The sequence below is a fragment of the Nesoenas mayeri genome, assembly GCF_963082525.1.
Source record: "Nesoenas mayeri genome assembly, chromosome: 1".
NCBI classification, from domain to species: domain Eukaryota; kingdom Metazoa; phylum Chordata; class Aves; order Columbiformes; family Columbidae; genus Nesoenas; species Nesoenas mayeri.
The window spans coordinates 86,773,792-86,801,047 of record NC_137541.1 but is presented as its reverse complement, the minus strand read 5'-3'; the positions used below and the strand labels follow the sequence as shown (position 1 = coordinate 86,801,047).

Here is a 27,256-nt window from a genome sequence, read left to right as displayed (position 1 = left end):
CTCCTGGAAGTTACTGGTCCTGCTCCAGAAATGTCACATTTCCTCTTGCAGCAGCTGCTCTGCTACTGCAGTTTACAGCCTTGTGGTTTAAAGTAAGCCAGAGTGTTTAGAAACATTTTACTCTAATAGACAAAACTTTAAACTGTTCCTCTTCAGCCACTGGCTCGCTGCTGGTGAGGCCATGTGTGCAGCGAGGATGGACATCCCTAGGAAGGTCATGGCAGAACCCATGCCAGTTGTCCCATGGTGGGATATCTCCAGCTGTGAGTCAGAGCCCCTCACCTACAGGGAAAAGGTCTTAGGTGTAAATAAGACTATAGGGCTTCTGTTCCGTAGGTAAGGTAGTACATCAGCTGTGTAGGCATCATCTGTGCTTAGCAGTCACAGCCACTTGAAGCTACATCCAGGGGTGTAGGGGAAGTGAGTCGAGAAGGCAGCAGGCATCTGTGTGGTACAGTGCATGGAGCACAATGATCCCAAGTTGCATGTTTTAACTGGGAGGCTGTGAGAGCTTTGCATTCAGAATCAGTGCTGGAGGAAATAAAAGATGTGAACAGACACTGGTAAAAATCCCCCTGGTATGGTGAGCAGAGGTGGAAATCAGTGGGTTATGCCAAGCAGTTCTGAGCCAGAGCACAGGCAAATTTTCCTGGGGCTTACCCAAAGCTCTGAATTTACCACTGGCAACAAAACCAGCCTGGGTCACAAGAATGAGGCAGGGAAGTGTGGCATGCAAGAAACCCACCGAATCCTCTTATTGGCAGAATAGGAAACAGGCAAATAACTGCTAATGTCTTGGTAGATCAAAGATATTTTAATTGCTACTTACATATCCTTGATTCCCTGCTGATGGATTTCACCTAGTTAATGTTATCACAGAACCACAGAATGGTTGGTGTTGGACCTCTGGAGATCATCTAGCCCAACACACCTGCTAAAGCAAGTTCAAAGTAAAGAAGTTTCTCCTTATGTTTAGATGGAACCTCCTATGCTTCAGTCTCTGCCTGTTGCTCCTCATTCTGTTATTGAGCACCACTGAAAAGAGTCTGGCCTCATCCTCTTGACACCCACACTTGAGATATTTATAAGCATGAATATGATACATTCTCAGCCTTCTCCAGGCTGAGCAGACCCAGCTCTCTCAGCCTTTCCTTGTAAGAAAGATGCTTCAGACCCTTAATCATCTTCGTAGCCTGCCGCTGGACTGTCTCCAGTAATTCCTTGTCCTTCTTGAACTGGGGAGCCCAGAACTGGATGCAGAACTCCAGATGCAGCCTCACCAGGACAAGTGGAGGGACAGAATAAGCTCCCTCACCCAGCTGGTCACACTCTTCTTAATGCACCGTAGGACACCATTGGGCTTCTTGGCCCTTGTGGGCACATTGCTGGCTCATGGTCAAACTGTTGAACACCAGGACTCCCAGGTCCTTCTCTGCAGTGCTGCCTTCCAGCAGGTCTGCCCCTAACCTGTACTGTTGCATGGGGCTATTCCTTCCCAAGTGCAGGACCCTACACTCGCCCTTGTTGAATTTCATCAGGTTCTTCTCTGCCCAGTCCTTCAGCCCTGTTCAGATCTTGCTGAATGGCAGCACAGCCTTCTGGTGTGTCAGCCCTTCCTCCCAGTTTAGTATCATCAGCAATCTTGCTGAGGGTGCACTCAGTCTCTACATCCAGGTCATTGATGAACAGGCTGAACAGGACTGTACCCAGTACTGACCCCTGGGGAACCCCTCACTAGCCACAAGCCTCCAACTGGACTCTGCATCGTTGATCACAACCCTCTGTGCCCTGCCATCCAGCCAGTTCTCAATCCATCTCACCAAGCATTCATCCAACCTGCACTTCCTGAGCTTCCCTACGAAGATGTTGTGGGAGACAGTGTCAAAGCCATGCTGAAGTCAAGGTGGACAGCATCTACTGCTCTCCCCTTGTCTACCCAGTCAGTCATACCATCATAGAAAGATATCAGGTTGGTCAGGTTATATTTTCTCTTTTGATATTTGCTCCCTTTGTTTTATGCACTGGCTCAGTATTTCCAGATGAGAAAACATGGCTTTTCTTAAGAGTTCAGGAAAAATGTTTTTTCTCCCAACTTCCTGGAGGAAGAAAAGCCAGTCAAGCCTATTCTAGATGGTAATTTTATGAAAACAGGAGCACTATTGTTCTTCATATCATCTGGCAGAAAGGTTACAGCCATGCAGCTTTGAGTCATCTTAAGAAAAGTTTTGTCTTATGCAAATCAGGAAAAATAGTATGTGGTCATGTAATTTAGGAATTTAGGAGAATGTGTGTGCCTCTGAGCAGAATTATATTGCATTGGCAAACTTAACGTTATCATTTATTAACCTTAGTGTCATGATTTTGCCTCTTTTAAATTATTATTTTAATATAATTTCTGACATAGTTTCAGTGAATTGTAAAATATACTACCTAGCTGTTTCATCTTATGAATCATAAAAAACATACAGATCTAGGCAAATGCAATCAAATGCTGCATTCAGTGTAAATATGTACATCAATATCACTGATCTTCTGCATAAATAGTTATCATTATGTAGGTATGTGCCCAGGTAAAATGCAGCTACCTTTTTATTTAACTAACTTCAGAAATATTTTTCTTAATTAACAGGTGTATATCTTCTAAAGAATTATTAATACACACACACAAATTAATTTACCACTGCTACAGACAAGTTGAGTCAGGTTTATATGAAAATATACTATTCCCTTGCAATGAAATGACATGCATAATATATCAGCCCACATTCATTTTACTTCTGCCATGCACATTTAAAAATATGATTGTGACTTGAAGAGTTACTGGCAGGATCTTTACTGTGCCCAGTTTGGAGGAGAAAACATCTCCCCATGATTTGCTGTGTATCTTTCATCACTGTTTTCCTGGTTCTCAAAATTCCAGTTAGAACATCAGGTTGTGCTTCCAAGAGACATCAGAAGTGAGATGACATGCTGTTTTCTTTCTCTTTCCATTTTCAGTTTGACAAAGAAAACAGACTAGGCATGTTCTTAAGTAAAGCCTTTGTCCTGGCTACAATGAAGTCAGTTATGACTCATCTGTAGGTGTTTCTCTCCCTTGAGTCTTTACTAACACACTTTGCCTATGGCCTGTTGAAACTTCCACAATGTTTTTCCTTGCTAAAACAAACCCTGAAGTGTGCTGTGCTGATTATAAAGGGTAGAGTTTTTAATGGAGTTTTACATTTTTATTTATAGTCCAGTCCCAGTGTAGCTGGTCTGTGAGGACGACGGGTTTTCTAGAGTATTAGTGACAGGTATTTTAGCTTGTATGGTGGCATTTTGGTCTTGGCTTGGATTAAAGGTCCTACCTGGAATAAGTCTTAAAATTCCCTTCCATAAGGGTCTTAGATCTAATTTGCTCCAGGCTGAAGTCTGACAAACAGTTGCTCTTACATTAAGTTCATTTGGTAAATAAAGATGTAGTTAAGACTCCTTAGTCAAGTTCTTACTTAGAGGAGTGTTCTCGTAACAAAAAACAGCAAAACAATGCAAAACTCAACAGCAAAACTCCTGCTGGTGGCCTCAGAGAGGCACAACATTGAATAGACCACTCTGTCTATATATAGTTTGTTTGGTTGGTTTGTTTGTTTTCCCCTCAAAGAAGGGTCTCTGAAGCATCAGGTGAGGAGCAGTGGCAGCAGCACTGTGGCAACCAGGTTGCAGTAACAGAGTGGACCACACAAAATGGTCTCTGGACAGGATGTTTGAACAGTGTTTTCCATGCAGAAGCATTTTACCAGTTCCGACATGGACTCTTTCTTACACCCTTTCGATTCTCTTCCTAACTTTTAAAGGGGAGGAGGAAGAACAGGAGAGGAAAGGCAGCCAAAAACTCTGTTACCCTCCCTTTTCCCAAAAGTCATCTGATTTCCCGAAAATGCCTAATACAGACCAGATCTGCATGCTCCCCCGCACAGCCTGAGGCAACAGGATTGTGCAATTTCTGGAAATTCCCTTTCCAGGCAAAAGCCGGCAGGCCCGGCATCGCACCCCAGTGCGGAGGTTGGGAAGCTGCATCCCACAGGTAGAGGGTGCTGCGATATTGCAAATTAGAGGTCTCATTAGGGGTGCATTTGGAGGAGTGTGTTAACAGGAAGAAAAAAGAACGAGAAAAGTGAAGGGAAGAGAGAAGAAAACCAGACATGAGCTGGGAAGAGAAGGTAAATATTGCAAGCCTTAGAAATGGGAAAGGAAAATCTTCCTGAGCGTTACTGTCTGACAGCTAGAAGAGTCAGGACAAACTGCTCCCCAGCCCCAAGGTCTTAGCATGATTTCTGAGGTGCTAGGAAGAATGGATTGGGTACCCTGGAGGGGTGGATGTGCTTTCTGGTTTAATTTGCTGTGCACCAGCATGGTGTTTGGAGACACCATGTGAATACCAGATAGAGATAATCTCTCAGTTTTGTCAGTACAGAGCCCAGCACCCATTCTTGATGCTTGGGGTTGCCATATGCAGAAAGGAACAAAGATATAAATGTACTTTTCAGGCAAAACATTTATGTGCTCTCCAGAAGCTGGGGGTTTAGGGTCTTTGACCTGCTTTGCAGACATGCAGGAGCACAGGTAACATTAATCAATCACATTGATTTTTGTCCCAGATCATAACTCTAAAGTCCAGTTCCTGCAAGTTCTCAGAAAGGAAGATCTGCTTTTTCCACATGCGGTGAGTTATTGAATCTCCAAGGGGAACTCAGGTTTGTTAATAATTTAATTTTTTAAATTATGTGTTTTTCCTGTAGTACTGTACTGATTCTTAAATCTGAATGCATCTGTAGCCTCCAGAACAGCAGTTAAGTAGGGAATAGCACTTAAGACACTTGTGATCAACTCCTGTAGTGTTACCAGCTCTTATAGAGCTGGAGAGGGGCAGGGAGCATGACTGACGTTGTGCTCTTTCTGTGTGAAAGGCTACAGGAGAAAGACAAGCCCCACACAGCCGCAGTGTTGGTCATTAAAACTTCAAAGCCAGGAGCTATGCTGCATGCTCTGTACAGCCAAAGACTAGCTTTTTCACTAGGGACTGTGTGCATATGTGGACAGAGAAGACTACTGCAGTGTTATCTTCTTTCCTCTTTTCTCAGGTACCTTATCTTCTTCTGTCTCCCTGTCTGGACTGATTCAGCCTCCATGTATGGTGAGATCTTGTCACCCAATTATCCTCAGGTGTATCCAAATGATGTGCAGAAATCTTGGGAAATCCAAGTCCCTTCAGGATATGGCATTCGCCTTTATTTCACCCATATGGATCTTGAACCATCGCAGAACTGCGAATATGACTTTGTGAAGGTACTGTCCCCCATTCTCAAGTGAGAAAAAGACAAGAAGGTGGGTTAGAGCACAGAACAGCAAAGCTGTGTACAAAGCTTATGGCTGGAAGAGGAGATATTAATAGACACAGTCTTCCTGTTCTGAGCTCCAGAAAGCCCAAATGGCCTAGTGTGTTTGCATGAGCAGTCACTGAATTGAGTTTGCATCATAATCACATGGGCATTGTCTGCCAACTAACTATCCCATCTATGCCTGCCTTCCCATGTTTCTTCATAGAAAAAGCCTTCCTAGCCATCACTGACACCTCCTTATTGTCAGGCATATTCTTAGCCAGTGAACCATAAGTATAAAGGCACCATTTTCTTAGGGCGTTGCTTTTCTGTCCATGAAATTATTCAGCATTAATCCATGAGTGGACATAGATGATTTAATGCAATCAGGAAGTGATTGGAAATAATGAAGGTTAAAAAACATCAAGAGATGGTATTCATAGTGGGCACTCAGATAAAGTGCTGTGGTCCATTGCACCACAGTTTTCTATGATCTACACACCACAGATTTCTTTAAACTTAGAGACCCACTAGCTCTGCTCCATGCTGTCCCACAAGGCACAAAAGCTCAAGTATTTCCACACAAACAGAAAGAAGACCATCCTATCCTGCAGCAGCTATGTGTGAAAAGGGGCAGTAAGATCGAGTGTAGCACCAGAAAGAGACCTTGCAGAAGGACCAAAATGGGACATTAGGTTGGATGTGCTCTGCTGGGAGCTATAAGAACATGTGTCCTTTTGCAATAAACCAATGAACCTGTTGGACTGTTCTGCAGACTGTCAGTCATTTGCTTTGCCATTTTGAACCATGGTGTTGATTTTTTATACAAGTGGGCCAGAGGATGTTAACTTCCTGGATTGATTTGTATCTGAGAAATTAAGACAGGGACATGGCAACTCTGTCTGTACATACAGACTGGGGAACAAGCTACTGGAGAGCAGCTCTGCAGAGAGGGACCTGGGGGTTCTGGTTGACAGCAAGTTGAAAATGAGCCAACGGTGTGTGCTGCCAGCCAAGAGGGCCAACCATGTCCTGGGGTGCATCAGGCACAGCATTGCCAGCTGGGCGAGGGAGGCGATAGTCCCACTCTGCTCTGCACTGGTGCAGCCTCACCTGGAGCACTGTGTGCAGTTTTGGGCACCACAGGATAAAAAGGATATAAAGCTACTGGAGAGTGTCCAGAAGAGGGCTACAAAGTTGGTGAAGGGTTTGGAGAGAAAGCTGTATGTGGAATGGCTAAAGTCACTTGATCTGTTCAGCCTGAGGAAGAGGAGACTGAGGGGAGACCTCATGGTGGCTACAGCTTCCTCACAAAGGGAGGAGGAGGGACAGTCACCGATGTCTTCCCTCTGGTGATCAATGACAGAACCAGAGGGAGTGGCAGGAAGACGTGCCAGGGGAGGTTTAGGTTGGACATTAGGAGAAGGTTCTTCCCCCAGAGGGTGGTGAAGCACTGGAACAGGCTCCCCAGGGAGGTGTCACAGCCCCAAGCCTGACAGTGTTCAAGAAGAGACTGGACAACACCCTCAGACACATGGTGTGAATTTTGGGGTTGTCATATGCAGGGACAGGAGTTGGACTTGATGATCCTCGTAGGTCACTTCTAACTCAGGACATTCTATGATTCTATGATAGGTATTTCACACTTGGGAAGTCAGTAGCAGGAAACACTCCTCAAGTGTCTTATAAACATAATGAAATTGGTTGTCTTGGGGCTCCATTCAGCTATGCCTTGGCTGGCTGTCTTCCACCCTCAACCAGCTTGGTGGATGACACAGCAGCCTTGGTCCCTCCTGCCAGCTATGTGACATAGCTGTGCTCTGGTAGATCTACCTGAATGTTGTGAGAAATGCATGCAATTAGGAGCCTTTGGTTAGCCACCTGTAAAGTGAAAGACTCAAGTGTTGGTAATTATACATATTCTAGTAATGAGAGAACACCTCTTTGCATTCTTCTGCAGATTATTTCTGGTGGCCATGTTGAAGGCATGCTTTGTGGGCGGAAGAAACCTCATGCCCCTGGCTCCTTGATTGTGGAGGAATTTCATGTCCCTTATAACACCCTGACTATGAGTTTCCAATCAGACTTTTCCAATGAAGAGCGTTTCACTGGTTTTGCGGCCTACTATGTTGCAGTGGGTAAGGTTGAAACATCCTCCTCTAAATCTGTGTAGTGTCCAGGCTGTGGGTGGCAGGGGGGAGGGAGGAAAGCTGACAAAGGGTTTTCCTTACAAGAACACCTTGTTTAAAAGAGATGGCACCAGATGAGACTGCTTTCTAATATGGCCAGCATAAATGCTGTATTAGAGATACCTTTTCCTTGTTGTCCACCAGTGTTTTTTTCACTTTCTCATCTTCCTCCTGCCCTTAGGGCCCTCTCACAATCTTGGCTGATTCATCTTTTCGTACTTGCAGACTTGGATGAATGCACAGATTTTGTGGAGGAACCTTGCAGTCATTACTGTAATAATTATATTGGAGGTTACTTCTGTACCTGTCCACCAAATTATTTCCTCTATGAGGATAAGAGAACATGTGGAGGTAAGAGATCTACATGACCTGTTGTCAACAGCAAGAGTTAATTTAGACCAAGTGAGATATTGTGCATGGAAGACATTCTCTATCAACCTTCTCAACCAGTTGTGACAGATATATTTGGGGGAAAAAAATCATCCCAGTGCAAATCTGAACTGGCAGTAGACTGTGATTTGTGGAATTTGAACTAACATATTCTTAACATTCTTATTTGTGTAAGATAATTAAGGAACTGCTAAATAACATTCTTTAAAGACTGTAATGAAGACCCTTCTTAGTGTACTGCTATTAGTGAACCTTTTAATCTCTGACAAAACAGGGCCGTTCAATAAAGACACAAAAATGGCCAAGGAGCTGCTTGGCTTGAATAAAAAAAAGAAAGTTCACAAATGGTGCATGTTAAAAAGAGTTTAATATGAGGAACTGAGCATGAGAGAAAGTGGCCTAAATTGCAGGTAGAAGGTAAAAAGAAAGGCCACTAGAAGTTAAAGTCCCTGGCTAATTAGATAGAGGCTGGTCCTGATTTCAGGTTCTTGGAAAGATGCAATGTTGTGACATGGTTAATGCAGGTGACTGAGGAAATTAGAGATGTAGTGGAAGAGGGAAAGCTTGTCAGATTCATACATGGACCATTTCCTTTCTGCATCCTATCTGTGTTCCTTCCTTAATCTTAGTGAACTGCAGTGGAAACATCTTCACTGAGCCATCAGGGGAGATTGCCAGCCCAAACTATCCCAACCAGTACCCAGAGAACTCACATTGTGAGTACCGAGTGGTTCTGAGTCCAGGCTACTTTGTGGCATTGTCCATACGCAGTGGGGACTTCGATGTGGAACCAGCTGACTCAAAAGGGAGTTGCCACGACAGCTTAACAGTAGGTCTGGTGCTTAGGGAGAGAGCCAGGATGCTCTGGATCTCCCCTCAGTCTCCTCATATTCATATCCCTGTGACTGCTTAACTTTGTTTTCAACTATATTGTCTTTTGAAGTTCTTGGGAATACATTTGAATATCACATTATCACAGTATCACAGTATGTTTGGGATTGGAAGGGACCTCAAAAGATCATCTAGTCCAATCCCCCTGCTGGAGCAGGAACGCCTAAGTGAGGTCGCACAGGAACAAGTCCAGGCGGGTTTTGAATGTCTCCAGAGAAGGAGACTCCACAACCCCCCTAGGCAGCCTGTTCCAGTGCTCTGTCACCCTTACTGAGAAGAAGTTTTTTCTCAAATTTAAGTGGAACCTCTTGTGTTCCAGCTTGATCCCATTACCCCTTGTCCTATCATTGTATGCCACTGAGAAGAGCCTGGCTCCATCCTCGTGGCACTCACCCTTTATATATTTATAAACATTAATAAGGTCCTCCCTTAGCCTCCTCTTCTCCAAACTAAAGAGACCCAGCTCCCTCAGCCTTTCTTCATAAGGGAGGTGCTCCACTCCCTTAATCATCTTTGTTGCCCTACGCTGGACGCTCTCCAGCAGTTCCCTGTCCTTCATGAACTGAGGGGCCCAGAACTGGACACAATATTCCAGATGGGGTCTCACCAGGGCAGAGTAGAGGGGAAGGAGGACCTCTCTCGATCTACTAACCACCCCCCTTCTAATACACCCCAGGATGCCATTGGCCTTCCTGGCCACAAGGGCACAGTGCTGGCTCATTGTCATCCTGTTGTCCACCAGGACCCCCAGGTCCCTTTCCCCTACACTGCTCTCTAATATGTAATTTCCCAACCTATACTGGAACCTGGGGTTGTTCCTGCCCAGATACAGGACTCTACACTTTCCCTTGTTAAATTTCATTAGGTTATTCCCCGCCCAACTCTCCAGCTTGTCCAGGTCCTGCTGGACGGCAGCACAGCCTTCTGGCGTGTCAGCCACTCCTCCTAGCTTAGTGTCATCAGCAAACTTGCTGATAGTACACTCTATTCTCTTGTCTAAATCATTAATGAATATATTGAATAATACTGGCCCCAGTACTGACCCCTGAGGCACTCCACTAGATACTGGCCTCCAACTAGACTCTGCACCATTGACTACCACTCTCTGGCTTCTCTCCTTAAGCCCGTTTGTAACCCGCCTCACTGCTCTATTGTCTAGACCACACCTCCTCAACTTAGCAACTAGGATGCTGTGGGAGACTGTGTCAAAGGCTTTACTGAAGTCAAGGTAGACCACATCCACCGCTCTGCCATCATCCATCCACCTTGTTACTTTCTCATAAAAGGCTATATCTATCTATTGAATACCTATTGGACTATTTATATGAATACATTTGGTATTTCTCATTTATTTTTGTTTTTTTATTTTCCCAGCTTGTCTCTGGAAAGCAGCATTTTGGTCCCTATTGTGGCAGCAAATTCCCAGGTCCTTCAGAAGTCAAAACTAGGAACAACATTCTTGATGTAATCTTCCAGACAGACCATAAAGTACAACACAAAGGCTGGAAAATACGCTACTATGGTGATCGTGAGTAAACACTTGGGAAAGCATTCTATCTGCTGCTGAGTTAGGCAGAGAGCTTGTCCCAGGTCAGATTCATTGCACAACAGCATGTTAACATGTTCAGAGCTGCTGGTATTGAGTATACAGAGGATGCATGTTTACTATGGAAAATAATAACTGGGGAAAAAGAATTTGAGAGCTGGAAGGAGAGTAAATCTTGAACCAGTTAATCACTGTTTTCTACCTGTCTCTTCAAAGCTGTAACCTGTCCCTCAAGTGTCATCCTCAACTCTGTTCTTGACCCAAAGAAGGACAGGTATATCTTCAAGGACATTGTGAAGGTAACATGTATTGAAGGCTACGAAATTTTAAGGGTAAGTTACATTGAAAAATTTATATTCCCTCTGGCCCTCTCAGCAGCTTCTCAGCAGCTTCCCATCAGGTGTTCTGAGCACCTTTGAGAACTCCAAGTTTTCACCACAGCTGTAGAAAATTAAAGCTTCTTACAGCCACTGCAGCATTTTGAGGACTCTCCACTGAAGTGCCTGGGTCAGCTAGGTTTCACAGCCAGTGACTTACATGGATCATGTGTTCTTTTCCCTAGCAACGAGACAGCATCATGACTTTTCACTCCAGCTGTCAGAACGATGGTGAATGGAGCAACTCCCATTTCAGCTGTGTTCGTAAGTGACTCATCTCTGTTTTGTGGGAAGCAGACTGAAATGGAACCTTTAGGCTCTAGATCCACTATATCTCCAGATTAGAAGAACGCTGAAGGACTGGGATGTGAGCATGCTGAAGGGACAGAGGAAGTGAGCACTGATGACTGTACAGGGACAAGGAGCTGAGTGGTTCCCCATCATACAGAATAATCATATTGTTGGGTGAGGATGCCCCTTTAATGATATTTGTTTGGTTTTATTTCTTCTCTACAGCTGTGAACTGTGGTGATCCCATTCTTATTGAAAATGCCCAAGCTGTATACGTCTCCGAACTTCATGAGCCTCTGTACAAAGCTGCTTTCCGGTATCAATGTGATGCACCTTACTATACCCTAAAAACTAAAGGGGATGGTAAGCACTGCCTCTACTACACAAACATATTTCTTTGATCAAAAGCCTAAGAAATGATACTGGCATTGTTATGGTGCTGGGATTATATGCCATGAGGTCAAGACTGTGAAAATGTTCTAATTGGTGTGGGGTTGCAGCAGTAGTTTTGTGTTGCCTTTGTGTTTACTACATTCTCATAATGTATATACTTGGGCTGTTGACCTTAAATGCAAGTCTTCTCCCCATTTGCCTGGTGTGTGAACTATGGAGATTTTTGTCACATCTAGCACAGATTTCTGGTGGAGAAGCAAAGGACTCAAGAAATCTATTAGATGAGGCCCTTCCAAAATAGGGGCAGAAGCACCCTGGTGGGGTGGTGTACTTCTAGGGAGAGCTCAGCAATGTTTACCAAGCTGCGCTTGTTTTGGAAAGCAAGGAGAAGGTTAATCTATCATCTTATACAATAATACTATTTACACTCTCTTCATCTTGATTGTATCCTTATGACACTATTTTTTCTTGTATTTTCCAAGGGGTGTATCGGTGCTCAGCCAGCGGAGAATGGGTCAATGAAGAGATGGGAACAAAGCTACCAAAATGTGTCCCAGGTACTACCAAAAACTGTGTATATGTACACATGGCATATGAAGACCACTTCTTCTTTTATCTCTCTGTTTTTAAACTGTTAAGCCTGAATGTACAGTTGGTCCTTTCTATGTTGTTTGAATCATGTTGGACAGAGCATTTCTGAAAGCTGTGGGCCTCAAAGAAAGGTCAGATGAGGCAGCAAAAAGAAAGTGGAAACAAAAGTGGGCAACATAATAAGACATCTGGTGTAACAGGACCTCTTCAAGTATCTGTGTGTGTTTCTGCACCAGTTTCCCCACCTTCAAGCATGCACATTTTTAAGCTGTTCAGTCCTTTATATCTCTGTCTGTGTTGCAGGTAGCAAAAAGACTGTCAGGCCAAAAGAGATGTCCAACAATGCTGGACCTTTCTGTCTTTGGTCCCTCCCAAGCTAAACTGAGAGCTGTAGCTTCTCTTCAAATCTCTCCTGGGGTTAGTGCCCAGCTAACTAGAGATGCAGCGCTATAGGGAAAGGTCTTTCACTACTCTTACCGGAAGCCATAGCCTAAACCCTTAAGGTTTAATGTCTCCAGTATTCAGCTACACTTACTGTGTCTGAAAGCTCAAGCAAGATCCTTGTCAAGGACCTTTTCATCGTCTCTTTGTGTACTTGGGAGACACTGAGGAGCAAAGTGCATGGATACTACTCCTGCTCCTGACTGCTGGTAGTTATGGCTTGCTCTTAACTTCCAGCTGATAGAGAGAATTTTAAATCCTATGTATTTTACACACTGTTCAGCTTACCCTGTTAGAGGAGACAGCAGGCCTAGGACCTGTTCACTACTTCAAAGCTCCAAATCTTCATTGACAAGTACAAGATCCAGCTGATGATTCAACCCTTTTAACAGCTAGCTCAGCCAGTGACTTGAACTATGCAAGTGCACAGTGCAAAAGGCAAATTGTAAGATAACGCTCAGGGAATTTACTACCCAAGAGATGGTTACAAAGAATATAAAGCCTGACTCTTCTTCTTCGGCACACAGCAATAAAAGACAATGACAGGCAATGTGCACAAGTTGCAACAAAGGAAATTCTGACCATATATAAGGAAAAATGCTCTCCCAGAGCACTGGGAGTGTTGTCCAGAGGAACTGGCTAATCACCACCCTTGAGGATGATCAGAAGTCACCTGTCAAAGCCCCTGAGCAACCTGGCTTTGCAGTCAGAAGAGCAGGGAGAAGGGCAGTTAGGGAGGAACAGGTTGAACTAGAGACATTGCGAGGTACTTTCCAGCCTAAATCTTTCTGTGATAATGTGAAATTCTTTAACAAACTCTGCTTCATTTTAATTGGAAGCCACCTACTGCCTATAGTTTCTCAGTCTCTGACTGTATGACTAAGGGTTCAATGGACACAAGGCAATGTAATAAGAAATCAATTTCCTAGCTAGGTCAGAATGACCAGCCTTATTTACACCTTTAGTGCTCACATTCTGCAAAACATTACAGAACATTTTACTGAAAGAGCACGGATCATCTCTGTACCCATAAGACCCACAGATGAGATCTCCATTAACCCAGTCCTTAAGATTTTACATACTAAAAGAATGGAGAGGAAAAATGGTAAAACATTAGTGACAAACCTAAACACTTAACCTGAGACTATCTAGAGCTGACAAAAAGAAAATAAAGAGCAGTGTCATATTTCTAAGAACTTAAGCAAATACTTTTTGAAAGACAATCCCTTCAGCTACAGGACATAATTCAGCAAAGGAAAAGTGATAACTAGAGTGCAATTAAATTGTGAGCTTTGACATACCCAACACTGGCAGGGTGACATCTGCTTTCCAGAACAAGAATTTGAGAATTAGTATTTTCAGCCTAAATTGAATGTTGATAGTTTTTCTTGAATGTTCTTGAATTTCTCTGTAAATACTAGTTTCAAACTCTTTGACATATGATAAACATTGGTTACCAGGAGTAAAAAATGTTTTAGAGGACACAGGAAGAAGGGACACAGAAAGAACCTCCTATTTGTAACTGCTAATTCTCCCATCTGATTCCCTTTTTTTTTCTTTTGTTTCCAGTCTGTGGGGTGCCTAGTAATCCCATCAAAGAGAAAGCAAAGATTTTTGGAGGCACCCTTGCAGAAAAGGGCAACTTTCCCTGGCAGGTATATTTTGATTATCCAAGAGGAGCTGGTGTACTCATCTCTGAAAGATGGGTTATGACTGCAGCTCATGTGTTGGAGGGATATGACAAACCCAACATGTATGCTGGGGTAATCAATGTTGGTAGAGAATCTCTGGACCGTGAAGCCAAGCAGCTGATCCCAGAGATTTCATTCATCCATCCTGGATGGAGGCAGCAACCCATAGAAACCAGGACAGATTTTGATAACGATATTGCATTATTGAAGCTGAGGGATCCTGTGAAGATGGGCCCAAACATCTCGACCCTCTGTCTTCCTGGTAAATCACCTGAGTATGAGCTGCAAGAAGGGACTTTGGGCTACATTGCTGGCTGGGGCCAGAGAGAGAGAGGAAGACTGCCTATTTATCTTTGGAAGGCCCAGATTCCCGTGGTAGACATGGATAAGTGCCGATCTGTGAAACCAGAGGGCTCTGCTGATTCTAGTGCTTACCAATTCACTGACAATATGATCTGTGCTGGTGGTGGCAAGGACAGCTGTAAGGGGGATAGTGGTGGAGCCTATGCCATCCAAGATCCTCTTGATGACAGACGGTATTATGTGGCCGGGCTGATCTCCTGGGGACCAAGATGTGGCACCTTTGGTCTTTACACCAAGGTAATGCATTATTTGGACTGGATTACAGAGACCATGAGCAAGCATGAGGATGTAGAAGAATGGCAGGATTAGCTCTTTCTCCTTTCAGCACAGTCACCCTTTCTAAATGTGATGGTTACATGTTTAGGCTGGCTATGATCCTACTTACTCTGTGTCTGTAATGGGCCTACTCATTGTGTCTGTGCTGAGTGGAGAGTCAGAAATGTGTATCTGTCTCTCCCACTGTCATTGTCTTCTGAGAAGGGAAATTCTTTTTCTTCCACTCATAGTAGCATCAGAGGAAGATACTGTTCTGGACAAAGAGGCTCTTTCTGCTTCTCATTTTTTTCTACCCCATTTTTTCCCACTTGTGTAAGACTTAGCCATGCCCCCCACCTGACAGGAAGATTTCAATGAAGACAAGAAAGAATAATTTTTGGTTCCCAGGGCAGGTTCAGAGCCTGCTTTCTGATCTATGTTATGTGTTTTCTGTATTGTTCAGAATATCTAACAGCATTAAAGAATGTCCAAAGTGCCTTTTGTGCAATGTGCTATTGTGTGTGTATTGCCTTTCTTCTTCTCAGTCTAAACCTAGTTCTCCTTGAAACTCCCTAAATAAAGTGTCTAGTCACATTTTGACCCACTGTGCTGCCAGCTTTTGTCACCTCTCGTGTGAGCCAACGCAGGCAGGTTACAGGAACAACCACAAGCCACGGATGCAACACAAAGAGCACATTTATTTTTGTTACCTTGCTGACTGGGGGATCTTCAAAAATGTATTTAAGCTTCTGGGCAGAGGTCACACAAGTGGAGATGCAGGTGCTGCAGAATTCAACCATTGGTGAAGAACAATGAGCCTGCTTGTTTCGGCCTCTTATAAAGAGATTCATGCAGGTGCAGTTTACCACACTGCTTTGATCTTTGCCTAAAGGAATTTCAAAGATATCTGATAAGGTGCCCTTAAGACTTTTTTGACAGGCCTATTATCTAAACACAGAGGTTCTATTTGTGATTTATGTGTTTTTCTACACCCCAGCTGCAGTTGCTTGAGTGTATTTACAATTCTTCTCCACAACAAACTTTTGTTATTCCCACACACCTCTCTACCTAAGAGTCTTTTTGAAGTTCTCCTGAGATGATCCCATCTCATTGACCAGCCATTACCAGCAATGATACTTTGGACTTCTGAATCAAGCTGAGCAGAAGAAACATTTTCAAAATACTTTCATTCCTTTATGTTTTCAAACTTTATTGTGTTAGTTGAGAAATAAAGTTGCTTGATTTAGGGAAGCTAGCGTTGTGGGAGAAGATTACCTGACATGCGTTAGGCTTGTCTTCTGCTCTAGAAAATCCTATATTCCTCACACGTATCCTTCCACTAAGATGGCCAGGGGGCTGGTGCAGATAGCATATGATGAAAGATGAAGGAAGCTGTGTTTGCTCAGCTTGAAAAGGAGGAAGCTAAGAGGGGAAGATGACTGCTGTATCTAGTTACCTAAATGAGGGCTAGAGAGTACACAGAGCTAGACCCTTTAGAAAGGTGAACGGTGACAGGGCAAGAAACAATAGACCCAAATTGTAGCAAGGGAATTTCCAGTTGGGCTTTTTTCCCAGGGTGTGGGTCAGCACTGGAACAAGTGTCATAAAAGACTGGGGAATCTCTGTCCCTGGACATCTTTATAACTTGACCAGGCAAGGCCATGAAGCTTGGTAGTTAGTCCTGCTGTCAGCAGTGGGTTGGACTAGAGACCTCCTCTTCCAGGCTAAGATTTTCTGAGAGTCTAGGAAATGGGTATGTCCAGCTCTTGAGAGATTTCATATAAATTCCTGCACTCAGCTCAAGCACTTTCAATTTTTTGTAACAAGCAAAAGGTTGCTTTGTTGTTGGGCTGGTAAACAAGGATCTGGTACTATATTCCTGAGCAACTGTGAACCACAGGATGTTGAATGCTTTTCACTTTTATATCTGTATGTGCCAACTTTAGTATGAAGTTTTGTAGCCATTCCTTCTTGTTGCTAAGTGGACTCATCTCAGCTTTCACTTCTTGGAGCACAAAAGAGTAGTGTCCATCCCTGGTAACTAGCCCAGGCTGCAATCTTAGCCTACATTCATCTTGTGCAAAGAGGTGACTATATACTGGCAAAGAAACAATAATGACAAAGTGGTGTTGTTAGCAATCAGGACACATAACCACAGGCGTAGTTATATGCCGTGCTTTATTTCAGCGCTGGGAAACCAGGGGTTCGCACCCAAAGCTGGCTTCGACCACTGATTTGAATTCTACTACATTTATACAGTTTGGTTACATACATATTCATTAGAGTTACAACGTGTATACTGCATATTCATTAGGTTACACAATTATTTCACAATATCAGTTGCAACACTTTGGAACTACCCTAAGCATGCTCAGTGTCCTCTGGTGGTCGTTTTGGGGGTCTTCAGGATGAAGTAAGTAGTCTTCATCACTAGTGTACTTTTCACCTTTCATCACAGCACATGCGCACTCTTCACAAAATTATATAAATTCTTGGATGATAGTAAATGTACCTTCTCAGCACATCCTATCTTCTCGAGATAAGATAAGTACTAACTTTTAGTTCTCTAAAATATGAAAATCATATACAACCTGCATAGTTTTTAAGATAAGGTAAGAATCTTGGATACAGTTTACGAAGCAAAATGCAGCTAACTATAACAGTGTCATTGTAGCAATATTTTATAACTTCACAGTGTGTATTAGAATTCCATAAAGAATACAGTTGTGCTCAAACATCTGGGGTAGTCATGAGCAAAAGGTACTGGAAATCTTACAGACCGCTATGGCTGGCTAGCAGAAAGCTGCTTCTTTGGTATGTGGTGATACTTCAGTAACAGTGATGGCTCAACAAAATACAATTTAGGGAAAATGAATCTATCTTAAGTTCTGAAAAAGTGACCTTCAAACTAAGGTAACACATTTTCCTTAGTTTCTATGACCACAAAGCCACTCAGGCAAGCAGTGTCACATGATTACTTACTAGCTTACTGATTTATTCCAGTCTTTTGGGAAAAGGACAAGAAGACAAATGCTGGAATCAATTAAGGACAGCAGAGGAGAAGAGAAACAGAAATGTGGCTGAATGGTCCAGAAGTTTGAGACAGGAAAGATATTTATTTAGCTGGGACGACCATCTCTAGGAGGGTCACAGATTCCTATAGGGTTTGGGGGCAAATCATCTATTCTCCATGCCTCAGTCTCCCAAGGTTTCCTAGTGTCCTGCAAAGCAGGAGATTCTTTATGATGGTTTCTCAATAATTTTTCTCAGTTTTTACAAGGACTGAAGAGTTGGGTATTTTGTTGTTCTTATCATTTGTACTCACTGAGCATTCTAGAAATTCCCTGTTCTTCACCTGGAATATGACCCTGCTCAGTTGCATATGCCTCATTCTCTCTCCTCCCTCCCAGACCAGTGTTTATCCATTGCTCCTGTACAACTGGACATCATGGTTTTCCATGCTCTCATTGCCCCTTATGCTCGCCTCTTGCACATAAAAATGGGAAAAATCAACACAATTCTGAACCCTGGAGATCATGGATGAATTTATATCAGAAGTGCAATTTCACGGGGTATATAATCTCAAAAGTATATAAGAGATACTGATACCTGAAAAGATCTGGAGCTGGATCTTACAGAAAACAGTGCAAGAAGGCAACTATGACCTTAACCCCAGAGTTCCCCTGTCAAGCTGTTGTAAACTTCAGTTCTCTCAGTGATTCACAAGAAAAAGGTAGGTTGTTCTGCAGTAAGAAAACTAGTCAAGAGACAACTCCAGAGAGTGGACAAGTGCACAACACAAGAGGGGTCATCTTCTCTCTGAGTCAGTATCATTTTAGAGCTGCTGTCCTACAGTTGGAGTTTTACTTTGCATAGCATAAAAAACCTTGTCCTCAAATTCTGGTCAGTAAAGGTGCCTGGGCTCTTTTCTCCATGAGATTAGCTGCCATCTTTCCTGTCTTTTGAATGTGGCATCACACAGCTTATTTTTGCCTTCCTTGAAGCCACCTGGAGTTTCAGACTCCTAATCTAATGGCAATTTTGTTACAGGTGAGCAACTGTCACAACCATTGCAGAACTGGAGACACTTTAGTGGTAAGTAAAGCAATGCCTATTTAAAGTCTAGAAGTTGCTCTCAGTGATGGAGAATATTAAGTAGTTGTTAAAAAAAAAAAAGAAAAAAGGGAGAGAAAAATATAACACACCAGTTTTCTCCAGCAATTATTTTAATATTAATAGAATCTCACTAATGCAAATGGGCATATGTACACTGTACTCAGCACAAAGTACCACATCCTTCAAGAAAGTCTGCTGCCCTGCACAATAGAGTACAAAAGTTGACTGCGGTAGTTTGATGATATTGTCAGCACTTCAAACAATAACATGTTTGCTGTCATGAGAATTTCTTATCTTATTAAAGCTTCATCCAGTAATAAGATTTGGAAGAGCTAGAACATTCACGAAGAAGTCCCACAGACTGCCAATGGTACAGCAGCTTTGGTAAGCTTTGATACTACCACCAAGAACTCATCAAACACTCTGGTGGCTTTCAGAAGTGCTTATGATGAAGGTTACGTGGCATGTGTGTTTGGAAAGCTTTTCAGACACCATCAAAAGCTTTAGACAAGATTTGCTGTGTCTGGAAATTTATATGCTATCAGTGATTCTTCAGCTAGTAGGACAGCAACATTGAGTGGCTATCCTCCCTTACTATCCCTTTGATCCAGTCCACATAGTTGAGGATCTTGGTGTAGAAGCCATAACCTTCAGCACAGCCGATACCCCAAGAAACAATACCAGTAGCCACCCAGCGACCAGTTTCTGAGTCTAACACTGTGAAGACACTCCCACTATCCCCCTGGCAGGTATCCCGTTTGACTGTGAGGAAGCCAGCACAGAACATGTTCTCGGAGAAAACTATAGGTATATCTCTCTTCTTACTGTCCAGCCAACTTTGACACTTCTCTCGAGCAACTGCTGGTAGGCTTACATACTTCAAATTATTTGAAATAAAGTTTTTTTCCACACCAAAGCCACTCACATAGCCCATGTGCCCATCTGCGTAGAAAGTATTGTTGCTAGTATCTGGCAGACAGATGGGCAGTACCATAGGGCCCAGGGTTACAGGATGTTTCAGCTCCAGCAGGGCTATGTCCCCATTGAAGTTGTGCTCATTGTTAGGATTGTAGTCTGGATGGATAAAGATCCTATGTACAGGGTGGTTACCCATCTTGTGAAGCTCTTCTACCTTGGTGTGACCAAGGAAAATGTCAGCCTCCTCTGCTAGCTGGTCCAGGCTTACATTGTTCCTGGCTGTCTCTTTGGGTAATATGGTGTGGGCAGCGGTCAGGATCCAGCGGTCACCTAGGAGCGCACCACCCCCTCGTCCATGGATGTGCGTTAGAGCCTGCCAAGGGAAACTGCCTGTCCTTGCTGACTTGCCACCCAAGATCCGCTGGACTTCAGTGATGGGGTTGACTGGCTTCCCACACACTGTGGAGAAATGCAAGGAAGTCATGACCCTGCATGATGTCCTGGCTTTGTACTGACTCTAAGCATGAATCAGTAAACATCAGACGAAGAGTCTTTTACTGACCTGGCAAGCAGGCAGGAATTTTCACCTGGCCATCTCCATCCACCCAGGTTCCCTCAGGAGAGCAGGTGAATCTGTCTGTAGGATGAGAGGGAAGTAAATGAGACCCAGGCCTGCAGGCATGAGGTGCAAAAATTAGGATGGCACGGCACGGCACGGCACGGCACGGCACGGAATAGAATAGAATAGAATAGAATAGAATAGAATAGAATAGAATAGAATAGAATAGAATAGAATAGAATAGAACAGAATAGGAGTATTTTCCAGGGGTTCCTGTCTCCAAGGTGTCCCACATGCTGCACTCAACCCTTCCATCCCAAAGGCACCCTTTCCAAGGAAAAGCCACCTGTGATACAGTCTGGAATGTCTCCCTCTGGATAGAATGTACATCTCCAAGCACCTCAGTTCCAAGGAGATCAGTAAAGCTCAGGCACTACTTCTGTAGAATCATAGGTGCAAAAAGAAGGCATGTGAATGGTTTTGAACTTTACCTTAATTTTTCTGACCTGCTGCATAAAAATCCGTTTTTCTGTATGTATGTTATTTAGCCCTTAGATGTCTCTGCTGCTGAACAATATTCCAAAGAGGTAAACAGTGTTACAGTGGAGTGGAGTGTAAGTTTATTTATTTGCATCTGTAGCAACTCAGGCTGGTGTAGCAAAGTTTCATAATTTTGGTGATTCCTAGGCACCATGCCTCAAATTTCAGTGAAATAATGAAATCCACTACAGAATAATACATCACAGATGAGAGAAGATGACCTTCTGCAAAAGTTAAGGAGAGTGTAGAGGGAGGATGTGATGGACTCTGGAAATGAAGCAGGGTGGGAATAGGCTGAGACAAGAAGCCTCAGGAGCTATGCTGCAGAGCCAAGGAAAGACTGGGGAGCCCCAAGCCTGGGGAGCAGAGATAATTCTAACTGGAAATCTAAGCAGGCTTTTCACACACAGATTTCAATGTCTGTGTGCGATTAGGACTCACCACCACCTGTTCCAGTGACAATGTGATAATATGGTTCATTGCATTGGTACGTGATCACTGACTGGTAGCTGTTGTTTGCAGGTTTGTTAACATAGCTGAATGCCCCATTGGTCAGGTCTGTAGGGTTGCCACAGTTCACAACTACAAGAAAGAAAAAACCAGAATACTGCTGCAGGTTTAGGCTCAACTTGGATTGTGGCCATGATGTCAAGGACCACTTAGTACAGTGGGCAGAGAGAGGTTGTTCTGAAATGGATCCCAGACTGGGATCTTTTGCTTTAGATGTGACAACATTATAGGTGATCTTTTATGCGTTTTTGTAAGGGAGGAAAAACATTAAAGTTTTTGCAAGTGGAAAAATGTAACGAAAGTCAACTGCGGACCTCTGCAGGTCCTTCCAGCCAGTATATCCATGAGTCTATGGCCACAGACAAACTGAGTTATAGAGTCTGAACTCATTATGTTCTTGGAGGGGGAAAGCCACAGCAGGGGGCATAATCCCTGTTCTCGGATCACTCACTTTCACAGCGGGGCATGGATTGATGCCATGTGCCATCAGCCTGGCAAACAGCTGTGAAGGACGGCAGCTTTCGGTTGCCCTGCATGGGAAAGAAAACATCTTTGTTGGTTGTAGAGAGCCTTACATTCCCTCCCCACATTAAAATATTATTCTATCTGCCCATCTTTCCACTTCTGTCCAATAGTTGCCCCCCTGCAGTCTGTTCCAGTTGCTGTCTTCTCCCTTGGCTGCCTTCCCTCTATCCTGCATTTGCCACAGGCTACAAATTCTTCATAGCAGGCCAAGGTATCAGCAGACATCAACAATGAAAGTGTGACAAGTGCTGCCCAGTCCTGGCAATAAGATGGCAAGGGAGGCAGGTAGCATCTCCTGCTTCAAGTCTGAATTCATATCCTTCCAAAGAGATATTCTTGTTTACCAATGTTTCATAGGATCTTTGTCTCTCATCTTCTACCAGGGCTTTGTGAAATGGTAACTGCATGAGGAAGGAAACTAGGAAAGGATAAACCACTGGAAGAAAGCCAACAGAAGCAAGGAAGAAGCAGGAATTGCAAGAGGTTACCATGCATGAAACCCCAAAGGAAAGTTTTACTGAAAGATCAAAGACTTACACAAACTGAAGAGAAGCCTAAATATGACTGAAGGGAGTAGAGAAGGGATCTCACCTCCATCAGGTTATACCCAGTCTTGCAGCTGACAATGAAATAGTCCTGAAATTGATACACAGGTTGCGGGTCTCTGATGATGGTAAACTGATCTCGTGGGACAGGCTGCGGGCACCGCATTTCTTTCAGAGAATGGAATGGGACAAAGTGAATTGGTATCAACAAATGGTGTAGATGGGCTGTAACAGCCTCTGTGTAAGAAATATCTTACTCTTCGAGGTGTAGTGGATCTTCCAGCCACGGCTGAACCCTGACTCATCAGTGAGGAAGAGGATGTCCACCTCATTGCTGTTGGTTTCAATGCTGCCAGGTGACTCCTTGCCACAGAATTCACCAATCTCTCTCCCATGTGCTTGGATCTGATGGGGAAAACAGGTGTCACAGGGACAGAAACACACATGCATCTCTGCCCCAATATTCCTATTTCAATCCAGACCAAGCTTGCCACAGTGCCTATGATGGTGAACAGGGCTGGTTGTCTGACCCATTTTTGCTGATTTCTGCACTGACAGATCAGAACAAATGGCTGACATACCACAAGCTCACCTCCTTTATCATGGGAATCAGAGCCATCAATCTCTTTAAATCCTGAGATTAAATCAAAGGTAGATAAAACTGAAAGAAGGATGATTTTTTTGGCTCCACTCAGGGGCTTGTGACCCAGAGCCTCTGACCTCAGGACAATGGTAAAGTGCATGCACTGAAGGAGGGACAAGGGAAGAGCTCAGTCCTTCATACTGGGGCATTCTCCTTATACTGACCCCATATTTCTCATCCAAATACGGGTGTACCCAGAATTGCTGTCCAAGTCTGGCAGCAGGGTTGGAAGTAGTTTACTAATCTCCAGTACCTTAAGCTGATCATAAGGGCAGCGGACTTGCTGGTGATCATCAATCTCAAAGGGTTCCAAGAACTTCAGGGAGATAGACAGGCCCTTTTGCAGACGGATGCTGTAGTTACACTGGAGGTCTTCAGGATAGGGCTGGGGATACTTGGGGCTGCTTAGGTACCCAGATGCCTCTGTGAACAACTCACTGCTGCAGTCCACTGGTGTAGAGGGAGAACGTAGAGGTCACATCGTGGAGCTGTGACTTCTGCAGCCCAGTCAACTGCTCTCTAAGTCACTTCTCCCACCCTATCTGGCTGAAGGACTCCTTCCCTGGAATCCTCTGATCTTTCAAAATTTCAATTTACCTTTGCAGGAGTGGAGGTCACTCTGAAGCTGGTAGCCAGCCCAGCAAGTACAGAAGTAGCCACCCACATAGTTGTGGCAGACATGTTGGCACCGAGGCCTTTCATCTTCCTCAGCAGCATTGTTAGGGTCACATTCATCAAGATCTGAAGACACAGGGATGAGAGAAGGAAAGCATTAAACCTCTCTGGTGTACACTGAAAGCACATAGAGATCCATATGCTTGCTTACAGCTTCTCTTTATTTGTCTGACAAGGAGGAAAACTGGTTGGAGCCACACAGGCTTCTGTCTGCATGGTGAGGGTATTGCCTACTCACCCACAGCTTGGTAATAGGCCAGGAAGCCCCTATAGGGAATCACTGTGCCATTGTCTTCGTTGGAGAAATCAGAATGAAATGCCAAGTGCATTCTGTTCCCCTTAGATACAAACTTCTTTCTTCCTGGGTGATTGCCTGTGATTGACCCAAGCTGGCCACAGTATCGGCCCAAGTTTTTCTTGTCTGCTTTGATCTGTCAAGGTTAAGGGAAAATCACTGTAGCCTCATAAGATTCAGCCTGCTCCATGTATCATTACCCAGCCATGAGTTTCCAGTACCTGCTCCACCCATTTCTATCTTTATCTCCTTCCCTTTCCTTTGTGGGAAGCATGAGAGGAGGTCTGTTGAATGAAGAGACATTGCATATGCTGGCCACTAGATTCCCACCTCCAGTCACCCCTTGGCCCAGGTATCTATACACATACCTTAACATAGTCATAGAAGCAGGACTCAGATGGCTCCAGGTCAAAATATCTGAAGGTCAGCTTTACCACATAGCCTTCTGGAACATGGATATCCCAGATGCTGATGTTATTGTTGGGATATGGCTTGGGATAGCCAGGAGATCTGATCTCCCCAAAAAGCTTTCTTGGCACTGGACTGGAATTGATCGCTCCCCGAAAGAGGAAGGCCCACAGGAGAAAAGGAACGTGCCTGTGAACATGGCAAGTAAACTATGACATTTAACAAAATTAGGTCATCCAAAATCAGAGGAGACTTCACAAGCGACTTGTGAACTGTCTAATGGAATCCAAACACAGAAGACCTAGTTGCAGGTGCAGCTTCTGGCTTGGGTCACTCAGGAACAAGGACAGCTGAAACGAAGACAGCACCACTACCCAGGTTCCAGCAAGGCATTGTGACCCAGCCAAAGAGATTCATCAAACCAGAAAGCAATTTGAAAAAACATGGGTGATTTTCCTGAGCAACATCTGCTTGTTCCCAGCTGTCATGGGGCTGAGTCCCTTAGAAACAGGGGAAGTTTGGTTCCCTTTGGGTCTGGGCCATCTGGCCATTTCTGTCTATTGCTAGTTTAGGACCTCCGCCCAGTTCCTTTGGTGAGGTTGTGGAGATCTCAAGCTCAGTTTGCTGAGCAGCAATCCTGTAGTGCCTTCTGGGCAGCCCTCTACCCAGTCATGCCTCGATCTCTCTCCTCCAAAAGTTGCCCCTCATGTTTTTTTTCTCATTCTGCAGATCACCCCTCTTCCCCTCTGGGGAACAAGACTGTCAGTGTTCCTCCAAAAGAAGCTCACTGTGGACATCTCATAAAAACATCAGCCAGGATGATCCTTCTTCCTCAACCCTACATGCTAGCAAAGCTTTAACAGAGGGACAGTAACCATGGGTGTAGCCCGTCTGCCCTCTTCTCCTTTGTTGGAAGCGTCTAACCTTGCCGTTTCCCTCCCCGCAAATATGTGGCTGCACATCCCCACCCCAGCCGCCCCCACTCACATTTCCATGCGCTCGCCCCCTGGCCCGTCCTCCCCGCTGCCCCGGCCGGAGCTCCGGAGCGGCGGCCAGCGAGTGAGCCTGGGGGCCGATCAGGTAGGTGGGGACAGGCGGGGGAAGAGAAGAGAAGCCCGGCCCTGGCAGGGGACCAGGCTCCCGTGGCTCGGCGCTTGCTGCCCTCTGCTGCCCAGCTGCTGCCGAGCTGCTGGTTCCCCCCCAGCATGCGAACGCAGGCCGCCAGGAGCGCTTTTAGGGGCCGTCACAGCCCGGCCAGGCAGAGCCCAGTTCCTCCTTGTGGGCGAGAAGGCAGGATGAATGACTGCTTGAGACCCTTCCTAGGGTCTGATCTGCAATCCAGCAGCTGCTCTCAGTTTGTTCCCCCTCAAAGTTGTTCTCCTAGGAAGTCTCCCTGACTCTTTCTGGGCAGCTTCCTGGTGTAGGAAGAAGATAATAAATTTTAGTCTTAACAAATTAAATTAATTTATTTAAATTAAGCTTAAATTAAGTTTAAGTTAAACTTAAAAAAAACCATCGAACTGTCATAGTCAGGTTTTGTCTGTTCTGGTTTGCTGAAGAGTACTTCAGGTTTTTTGAGATGGGAACTAGGAGCTTTTTCAGGCAATGCAAGAAACCTCAGACATTTGAGTTAAATAGATATTAATAAAAATGAACTAATTTAATTAAAATTAATTAAAAATCAAAGCATTCTGCGAATAAGCCCCTTTTCAAGAACCCTTCTTGCTGTTCTGCAAGCATGTTTAGGAGAAACAAGATAGATCCATAAGGCTGTCAGTATTTACTGTGGAAATGAGAAAAGATAGCAACTCAGAAACACTTTTCAGGCCTTTATCAACACAGTGCTCAAGACACGTATGGTGTGCCACCAACTTCATACAGTTTAGAATTCCTTGGCTTTAAGACTTTGGTGTAAAACATCATTTTAGTGTTTTCTCTTAGAATCATCTGTCGTTTCAGAGAAACTAGCAAGTTCCTTGCATCTAAATAATAGGAAATAATTCACAGTGACAAAAGCATGTTGAATAAAGATGCAAACAGTGTTAAAATGAGTGAAGAAAGCTTCTTTGGTAAATTTATGGAAGTGCATTGAAGACTAGATAACCTGCTCATCAAACACCTTTGAATTTTTATCCGCAAAATGGAGATGGTGAGCAGCAGCAGGATCTTGGCAGTCTGTTTCTGTGTCTTCTGAATCAAGGGGCAAAGCCAAGTGTAATACCCCAGAAGGGACGTAGTTCTGCAGCACTGGCCGCTCAGCAAGGGGCAAGAACGAAGTCAGTGTCCTCCCAATATCACACCTTATTCCCTGCCACATGCTAGCATCCTCATCTCTCACAGGCTCATGTGTCAGCGATACGGTACTGTTGTGCAAAGTCACCATCTGACTTAGGCATTGCACCTGCAGCATGAATACAAATGAAAAAACAGTGAAATAGTGCTGATAGTTACTAACTGAAACCCTAGAATAGATTGGAGTACTATCCCTTATGTTTATTATGACTGTGGACCACGTGAGGTGGGTGATTCCTGCCTATGGTGCTGGGACAACTGGCTGGTTTCTGAATATAAGAGGCTGTCATGGATATATGATGGCTGGCAACCAATCAGATGCAATGCACTCAGTATATCACATCATAGGCTTACATGACAATTATGGAGGTGGTTGGCATGCTCCTGAAAGAGTCTGGCTAACCACCTGAAGACAATAGCTATCTATCACCAAACCAGAATGTAGGCTCAGAAAA

The 27,256-nt window shown here is 44.1% G+C and overlaps 2 protein-coding genes across 2 annotated transcripts; one reads left to right on the top strand and one right to left on the bottom strand.

The window, feature by feature from the left end:
* Positions 1-4,588: 4,588 nt before the first annotated feature.
* C1S (complement C1s) lies at positions 4,589-14,829 on the top strand (the record flags this gene model as incomplete). The annotated part of the gene is made up of 11 exons (XM_080348382.1): positions 4,589-4,602; positions 5,121-5,325; positions 7,318-7,495; positions 7,772-7,897; positions 8,566-8,765; positions 10,202-10,355; positions 10,590-10,705; positions 10,936-11,014; positions 11,267-11,404; positions 11,917-11,991; positions 14,036-14,829. The coding sequence occupies 11 exons, from the start codon at positions 4,589-4,591 to the stop codon at positions 14,827-14,829; spliced, it is 2,079 nt and encodes a 692-aa protein (XP_080204508.1).
* A 4,618-nt stretch (positions 14,830-19,447) lies between these two features.
* On the bottom strand, positions 19,448-25,504 carry C1R (complement C1r; the record flags this gene model as incomplete). The annotated part of the gene is made up of 11 exons (XM_080348270.1): positions 19,448-20,268; positions 20,372-20,446; positions 21,350-21,490; positions 21,870-21,948; positions 22,535-22,656; positions 22,746-22,893; positions 23,385-23,581; positions 23,729-23,872; positions 24,045-24,237; positions 24,470-24,698; positions 25,497-25,504. The coding sequence occupies 11 exons, from the start codon at positions 25,502-25,504 to the stop codon at positions 19,448-19,450; spliced, it is 2,157 nt and encodes a 718-aa protein (XP_080204396.1).
* Between the last annotated feature and the right edge of the window lie 1,752 nt (positions 25,505-27,256).